A 9,737-nucleotide genomic window follows, 5' to 3' on the forward strand; every position below is an offset into this window, starting at 1 on the left:
TTATAAACGAGTCTAAGTCTATGGTCCCAAGTTTTAATATAGCCTATTTCTAGTGCTAGAGTTTCATTAGTAGTACCTGTTCACTACTTTGTGTTGTGACGTTATAAAGAGTCAAGCATGGTCCAGTTTTAATATAGCTGTTTTCAGTGCTGAGTTTCATTAGTGACTGTTCACACTTTGTGTTGTGACGTTATAAAGAGTCAAGCATGGTCCAGTTTTAATATAGCTGTTTTCAGTGCTGAGTTTCATTAGTGACTGTTTACACTTTGTGTTGTGACGTTATAAAGAGTCATGCATGGTCCAGTTTTAATATAGCTGTTTTCAGTGCTGAGTTTCATTAGTGACTGTTCACATATTGTGTTGTGACGTTATAAAGAGTCAAGCGGTCCAGTGATCTGCAGATATATTCTTCTTGTTCCATTACCAAAAAATATACGTGTATTACGAGCCACTCTTTGGAACAGTGGGTCTGTTATAAAGGTGACAGTCAAATGGTGCTATTGGCAGGCTGCTTTCCTTCTAATTTATCAGTTAAAAGTAGGGACAGCTAGTGAGTAACTTTGGGCAAATATTTGGAAACAAACAGAAAAAACCCATCGTAATAAGGTGGCAATGAAGAGTTGTAGTAATAAGAAAAACTAACAGAGGAGGAAAATCACTTGAGAAACAAGATTACGGATTACTTTATTCTTAAGGAAGAATAGTTTATTAGTGAATATAAACCCATATGTGCTGGATGTAGTTTGGTTTGCATATCATTGTATGTTTTTCTTTACTTCACTCTTAAACTTAGAATTTATTAATGAAGACTTTTTTTTACACAAACATTTGGTGCCAGTGAGCACTTTCAATAAAAAGTTATGGGTTAATTTGAAGGTCATGATTATACCTGGAAAATGTTGAAAAACATCTTGTTTGAGTATGCCGGCAATTTTGAGCTCCGATCACACAAGCGCTAGAAGCACAGTCGACAACAGTGGCCGGAACTCTCTTTTATCAAAATTATGCGTAGATATTATTAATCAGAAATGTTTGGATTTAGTGGACTTTTATTAGCATTTATCTGTTAAACATCTGGGTGTGTAGATTTGATGTTTTATGGTTTCCTAAAGAACTATTGGAAGTTACTATGGATGTTACAATTTTTAATTTTAGATGGACTTTCTATAGATTATGTAGCTTCTGCAAAATGTACGATATTTATATGAAATCACAGCTTTGAAAAGTAAAAAATATTTCATTATGATATTTTTTCTTTTCTTTTTTTAATTTAAAAGGCTTACCCTTATTGTAGATTTCAATTGCTAATATTTATATGTACATTCTTGTAAACTGTCCAAGAAAGTTTTTAATCCTTAAAGCTGTGAATTTTATTTTTGTTTTGATTCCAAAACACCACATCACAAAACAATTTCCAGGCTACATTAAAAATAACTTTTTGACCATACAAAAATTATAATGAAACTGAATTTCATTAACCCTTTCAAGATGAGTCACAGGTGAAAGGCCATGTCATCGTGTTTGTTGACTCGCATTAAAAATTTTATTGAACTTCTATTTCATGAATTTATGTAAATAACTTTGGTGTCAAACTGTAGATTATAATTCAAATTTTAGAACTATATGTTACTCAATTTGTTAATTTAAAAGTAAATATTACAAAAACAGATGAACATCTATTTTTGTGTGGTATGTTGAATGCAGCAATGGTTCAAATTAGATGTTTGTGAAGTCAAAATATTAAGTCTCTAGTTTCATACGAATTAGAAACTCAATTACAGATATTGACAAGCTTCAATATAAAATAAGAAGGTCTTATCTTTTCTATTTGCTGAGATATTGCTCACGTAATAAATCAAACACAGTGATACCCTGCTCACCTTTTTCCATTTTTGGAAATGCTCCCTTACATACACTTATTTCTATATATAACATGAATAACTAATCGGAAGCTCAAAATGTCCCCCCTAGTGGTTTTCTCAGCCTTTCTAATGCACCTAGTGCCATTTCTTTCTTTTGATTCAAGATTTTGATGAGGTAGGTTGTCTTTAATCTGCTTGAAATGTATATTTTTTTAGACCCAAGTAGAACTTAGTTACTAAGCTTGATAAATTATAGTAGAATTTATGATTTTTTAGTTATTCAAATATATATAAAACCTAAAAAAAAATATTTTGTTTTATATCCTCCACGTGCAAAATTTTTAAAGGCTTAGCAACCTACGTCAAGCAGCAACCAAGTACAAAAGTCATAACTAGAAGAGATAATTGTTTGCTTTACTTCTTTATTTACTGTTCTATGTTTTAAGTAAAAATAACTTTACAAACTAATTTCAAAATAGGAATAATCTTTATACATATACAATATATAATAATTGAAATGTGACTGTATTTTACAAAATAATAGTCGACTAAAACACAGTCAGGTCAGGTTGCTTTGTACAGACCAAAGATCAGTCCTACGTTATTTGATACGGTAACATGAGTGCATGTGAGCCGCATCATTATAACTTCTGTATTGTTAGCCAGACACAGGTGAAAGGTCAATATAATAAAAATAATAAATATATATAAATGTATACTGTTATGAGATTTAAGCTATTTCATCTAAACATTTATGTTTTTGTGTTATAATTTGTGTTCATTCTAGAATGAAAGAGGCTGTTTATTTCCTAATTTTTTATGATGGTTGCGAGATCGGTCAAATTTACCGAACCCGTATAGAGATTAATTACTGAAAATAACAGATAAAATATGAAGTTTTTTCTTAAGAAATATTTGATAACTATCCAGACATTATAAAGATTTCGCACGTGAAATTTCAAAATTTTCTGATGCATAAAAGTATTTTTAATCTTAAAACGAAAATTACTTTGCATGATAGATAGGAAAGATATGAAAAGAAAAAAAGGCATGAGAGAAACATTGCTTTACAAACCTTACGACTTAATAAAAAAAATTGATATTTTGCGTATGAAAGCATTGTAATGTTTACTGATAATCTGACAAATTTTGTTAACATTTACTTACTAATTTAAAAGTTATAGCATGAAAACTAGTACAAGCACAAATTAGTTGCGAAGTCGGTCCCAGGGACCAAGCCCGGGTTGAAAGAGGTTTCATTTAGTATATATATTAAATTTTAAATCCATCTTATATTCTTAAATATGTAGTTTAAAAAATGTTTTTCATACTTATCTGTCCTCATTCAAGCTGTTGTTTGGACTAATTTTCAGCAAAACAAAACTTGATACAGTCAAATGTAAAATGGACTTAACTAAGCCTAACTCATCTTCTTACATGGAAATAATTTCTTTTCCTATCTTACTGTAACAACATGAAGTACAAAAGGATAAAGCAAACTTTTCACAACCTTTAAAAAAGTCAGGACTTCAATTTTGGTAGAAGTCATTCACGAACAATTTTTCTGTTAGCAACATATCACCAAGCTAAACTTTTCTCAATTTGTTCTCATCTCTACATGAATTTCTGCCAAATTGGAAACCAAGTTGGCTCATACAGTTAAAAAGAACTGAAAAGGTGTTTTTCATTCCATGTTATATCACATAACTTCTCAACTTTGAGATATAACAGTTTATATAACACCATGACATATCTGGACTATTTAAAGAAAAATATGGAATAAGGAGTAGAAGTTTACTTTTCTATAAATGTTTTAATTCAATGTGTATTTTTTTCCCTTGGGAAACAGGTGTGCATAGGTGGGGATCAAAGGGTTAAGGACATCCTTCAGTAGTTTTAGAAGTGAACAGCAAACTAGCAAGCCATACTTAGTCAATTTCACACCCATTTTGTAAAAACTTAACAATTGCCAAGCTGTATATAAGTAAGTGTTTTCTCAATAGGTTTATGAGAATTAAGCTAACTTTTTTTTTTTACGGAAATTTAGAAATTATAGTAAAATAATTTTATTTCTTAGATGAGGGGATGTCAGGAAATGGTACAACAACTGAAGAAGATCATGATGACAATTCTGGTTATAATTTCAACGAAGATGTATTATGTGAGCATTGTGAGTATATTTCATGATTTTGAGTCTTATTTTTGTACTACGCATTTTAATATTATTCAAATAAACATTTTTAGTTTTTATATTTTTATACCATTTTCGTCAGAGATCATTCTTCAATAATGCAGCTTTGAGTGAATAGATAAAAAGCTTATGACATTCCGTTTCTTTTGAGCGAGACATGATTACATAATTAGTAGATGGAATGTCATCAAAAATAGCTTTTCGTCTTCCACTCAAACCTGCATTATTTGAAAAAGTATATGTCTCTGTGTCTGTTTATAACTGGCAAACTGCTGGACCAATTGTCACCAAACCTTGCATGTACCATTAGGGGACCTCTGGGGAGTAACATTTAGCTCGGACCCTTCACGTGACCTCCAGGGTCCCCAGGCAGTAATGTACAGGAATAGAGAAATTGATGTTTAGCTCTCACAGGAGCCCTGGAGAGTAATGTAGAGAGATCGACATTTAGCTCCTCCTCCCCCAGGGGCCCCTGTGTCTTACTTGTGCATTGGATGGATACGTCAGCTAGTTGAAGTATATATCTTATATTGGAAGAGGTTATATATGTGGACATTTAAGTATGTACTATTTCTACTGTTTTTGAATTGGAAGATCTACTAAAAATCACGTATGTATCACAAACATTCTTAAAACATGGAATTAAAAAAAATTATATGTAGTAGTGACTTTAACTGGACTACTTGCAGCGAACTTGTCTGTTAAGGAGGGTTGTAGAAGATTGGTTCAGGCACAAGTCTGGGAAATCCTTAAGCAGTACTTTCCTAATGCTCCTGAGTTTCCAAGAACTGCAAATGTTTGTCCTGAATGTGAGGTACATTTTTTTTTTCTCTCTCTCTCTTCATTCAAGTTATTACAGATACAGAATTTTGTTTTTCAGACACGACTTATATGCACTATAGTTAACATGCCTGTAAATTCATATGTTAATTAATGTTTTAATAAGCATTATCATTGCCAGGAAAAGTGATAGTTATTTGAAATATTTCTTGGTCACTAAAATCTATTGTTTCTAATTTATGCTTTGTCAATGCCTTAGTAATAGCCCAACATTCAATAGGTTTGGGTTAAAGGGATTCAGTTCCACCCATATGACCCATATAAACATTAAAGTAAAGATAGGTAGATCATCAACCTTGACCCAAAAAGTTTACCTGAAATCCTTCTAAAAACTGGATCATATTCAGGACAAAAATTCATGTCGTATTTTTTTTCCCCCTTTTCGACCTTCAACATTTTATAATTGAAACACGTGAAAACAAAAGCATGTTTAAGGTTAAAAGTTCAAGGTCAGAAAAGCTATTTCCACTTGTTCTCAGTCTCAACTATTTATACTGCATTATCTTTTTTTTTCTACTTCAATATTTTAAAGCTGCAACACCTGAAAATAATAGCATGTTTAAGGTTAAAAAGTCAAACTCAAGAAAGTTATTTTTTTTCTTCTTCTTCTTGTCTTAAATTATTATTACTGTATTCTCTAGAAACAACGTTTTTTTTCCTACCATAGTGTTTTTTAACTGCAACAGCTGGGAACAAAAATATGTCAGGGCCACAGCCTCCGACCCCCTTTCTTTTACTGATGTTATTTCGTGGTTTTTAAAGCAATGTTCAGTACTTCATCCATTTTACTTTTATTATAATATTTTAGGTAGTTTTAAAGAAATGTTATTTTTGTTCGACATAATTAATGCTTGATAAAAAATAATGGTTAGCTCTCTGAGTAGAATAAAAATGTATTATTGATGAAATTTTTGTAGTACATCAGGGTACTGAGTGGGTAGTAATATTAGATCTACTATTTTCATCAAGATGAAGCAGGAAGAAAATCAGGTGAATACAGACCGAAATAGGCTACTGGCCTTAGAACAGAAAACCTGCCTCCAAGATCTTTACTCAGATCGTAACCAACCCACCTGGACCAAGGTTGAGCCAAACACTATCATGTACGTTGTCGATAGGAATATTGTAGACGAATGGCGCAAGTTTATAAGGTAAATACAGCTTATAATTTTTTTAATGAATTTCATGAACCAGACAAATGTGAGATCTTCCTGCACGTTTTGCTGATGTTCTGATCAAAAGTTCAAATTTCTTTTAATTTAGTTTTTACATTTTTTTAAGTCTGTTATACTCTTTTGTATAAATTTAACATGTTGAATTTGGATTTAACAAAAAAAAAATCCCAACGTCCCGATAGTATACGTCATAGGAGAGTTTTCCCTTACTTCAATACAGCCCATAACATTTGAGTAGTGGTAAGTTAGAAGACAGCCTATGAATCCAATAAACTGTGACATTAGAACAGTGGTACACTAAAACAATGCCTATAGATCGCATGAACTGTGACATTAGAGAAGTTGTACACTAGAACACAGCCTATAGATCCAATAAATTGTGACACTTGAACATTGGTACACTAAACACAGCCAATAGATCCAAGAAACTGTGACATTAGAACACTGGTACATTATAACACAGCCTATAGATCCCACGAATTGTAACATTTGAACAGTAGTACACTAAAACCCAGCCTATGGATCCAGTAAACTGTGACAATAGAACACTGGTACACTAGAACACAGCCTATAGATCCAATAAATTGCGACATTTGAACAGTGGTACATCAAAACACAGGCTATAGATCCAATAAACTGTGACATTAGAACAGTGGTACATTAAAACACAGCCTATAGATCCAATAAACTGTGACATTAGAACAGTGGTACATTAAAACACAGCGTATAGATCCCATGAACTATGACATTAGAACAGTGGTACATTAAAACACAGCATATAGATCCAATAAACTGTAACATTAGAACAGTGGTACATTAAAACACAGCCTATATATCCAATAAACTGTTACATTAGAACACAGGTACATTAGAACACAGCCTGTAGATCCCATGAACTGTGACATTAGAACAATGGTACAGTTAGACACAGCCTATAGATCCCATGAACTGTGACAATAGAACACTGGTACACTAGAACACAGCCTGTAGATCCCATGAACTGTGACATTAGAACAATGGTACAGTAAGACACAGCCTATAGATCCCATGATCTGTGACATTAGAATACTGATACACTAAAACACAGCCTATAGATCCAAGAATCCGTGACATTAGAACAGTGGTACACTAAAACACAGTCTATAGATCCAAGAAACCGTGACATTAGAACAGTGGTACACTAAAACACAGTCTATAGATCCAAGAAACCGTGACATTAGAACAATGGTACAGTTAGACACAGTCTATAGATCCCATGATCTGTGACATTAGAATACTGGTACACTAAAACTCAGCCTATAGATCTAATGAACTGTGACATTAGAACAGCAGTACACTAGAACACAGCCAATAGATCATATGATCTGTGATATTAGAACAGTGGTACACTAGAACACAGCCTATAGATCCCATGATGTGTGACATTAGAACACTGGTATACTAAAACACAGCCTATAGAAACTATAACCTGTGACATTAGAACAGTGGTACACTAGAACACAACCTATAGATCTAATAAACTGTGACATTAGAACAGTGATAAACTAGAATGCAGCTTATAGACCCCTTGAATTGTGACATTAGAACACTGGTACACTAAAAGACATTTTATAGATTTTACATCCCATGATATTAGAACGGTGGTACACTAGAACACAGCCTATAGATTCCATGATGTGTGACATTAGAACGGCGGTACACTAGAACACAGCCTATAGATCCCATGATGTGTGACATTAGAATGGTGGTACGCTAGAAAACAGCCTGTAGATTCCATAACATATGAAATTAGACCAGTTTTCGATGATCAGTCTACCAATATTCTGTCTTCGCACGTGACTGTTTTGAGCTATCACCCCTTGAAATCAGTTTTGGAAGTTGATGGATAGCTTACACAAGTGGACAGGAATGTTCATAATGTTGGTTAATGTAGTGTTCTAATGTCTATTAGTCAGATCAGGGCTATGATAAAGAGTTCTGAGAGGTTTGTGAAGCTTGGAATTGAAGCGTATTCCAAATGCAGAAAAGTCTTTCTTATTCCACAAATCATCTGGAGCAACCAGAACTTTTTTGTGGAAGTGTTGAGAAACCACTGGTAGCAAATGTAAAGATGACACATGGTTTCATGTTTATCGTATACATGGTTTTAGTCATTTTTTCTCATAAGTATCATTCACCAGTGTGTTTAATGTACACATTGTGTTTGTCTCTTTCATTGCTCAGTTTTATTTGTTGGTTAGTTTGTTTATTTTACACATTTTTCTTTAGTCTCTACTCAGTTTCCTGCATTAGTTTAAATATATCCAAATTTATTATTTTCTATCAGTGCTTCAATATTCAGATTGTTTGAAATGTTTCATTAATGAAGTCAGTATTTAAACAAGTTATGTAACTGCTGTAAGCTAATTCATGTCTCGGCAGCAGTAGTAATGATTGAGTAATCTGCACAACAGATGAAAGAATAGGGAGATAAAACTGTGCAGATTGGAATTCTATATTCCAATACTCAATTTGACTGCCCTCTTGTGTGCAACTTTTTGCTCGTCACTAACCTTGAAATTCTCACCTAACTCCACGTGGTTCAGCTGCATTTAAGCATGCAAATTAGCATGTGACAGTCCTTCACCAATAGGAGTGCGACAAACCCTCCTGTCACAGCTGACACCTTCTATGTAGTTGATCCCAATCTTCACTTCGTGATTTGGTACAACAGTGTTAAGACCTAACACTTGATTTCAGACTCTTTTTTTTTTCTCCTTTAGTGTGTTTTGAAAATATTTAGTTACTGATTTTTGAATTTCAAGGTATTGTTTATAATCCACTATCGAGTTAGATTTCTTCATTTGATTGTGAATTCTATTTCTCACTCAATTACTGGTAATCAATCAATATTTATGAAATCACAATTTAATATTATGACTACCATGACTACTGACAGTACTGCTGTTCAATAGTCCATGAAAACAGCTGTAGGTGGAGCACTAATAGTTCATCGAAAGATGACTTCTTTCATGTGGGCCAAGGGATTTCCTGATCTACAAGCAATTCTACGATTACCTGCATCAAAACGATGCATACTTGGACATACTCCCTTCCTTTGCATGCAGGAATGTTCTCAGCCTGTTGAAGCACCTAGACCTCAGTCACCATTTTTAGACTTGATATCACAGGTATGCTGTTTTTTTGTCTTTGTTATGTGTTATTTCATCCCCCCCCCTTCTTATTAACTGCAGCATCTAGTACTGAGTTTCATTTTTCCACCCTTCACCTGATATTATGGTCCATACCGAACATTTTGCGGATCAATTACGTATGGGGGTTAGCATACCACACCCCACACATACTGCAGAGACTCATGCACTTGCATATCATTGTTCAGCACTCTTGATCTCCTCTTCTGGGCTTACAGCTATCAAGTTCGTTTGCTGGCTTGTTACATACCGGCTGCCCTCAATCTTGTTATGGATTGTTTGTACTGTCCCGACAAGATTCTACTCACGGAGTGGTTTCTCGACCCCAGGTATTACAATGGCTATGTTCTCAGTTGGATACTCACTAGCTGTATACATTTACCACTCATTTGAATGCCAAGATTCCTCTCTTTTGGTTCCCAGTTCCACATCATTTGGCTTTGGCCATGGATGCATCAGCCAGGATTGGAAGGACCTT

At 33.7% G+C, this 9,737-nt stretch overlaps 1 protein-coding gene across 1 annotated transcript in view; it reads left to right on the forward strand.

Moving 5' to 3' along the window:
• The window catches only part of LOC106468659 (ubiquitin carboxyl-terminal hydrolase 48-like), an 82,269-nt gene that overhangs the window by 33,993 nt on the left and 38,539 nt on the right, over positions 1-9,737 (forward strand). The window contains exons 20-22 of the mRNA XM_013929096.2: positions 3,940-4,032; positions 4,743-4,867; positions 5,863-6,044. Of these exons, the coding sequence (XP_013784550.1) occupies positions 3,940-4,032; positions 4,743-4,867; positions 5,863-6,044 (400 nt within the window). The remainder of the gene's footprint in view (positions 1-3,939; positions 4,033-4,742; positions 4,868-5,862; positions 6,045-9,737) is intronic.

Source organism: Limulus polyphemus, unplaced genomic scaffold (genome assembly GCF_000517525.1).
Source record: "Limulus polyphemus unplaced genomic scaffold, Limulus_polyphemus-2.1.2 Scaffold3102, whole genome shotgun sequence".
Lineage (NCBI taxonomy): Eukaryota > Metazoa > Arthropoda > Merostomata > Xiphosura > Limulidae > Limulus > Limulus polyphemus.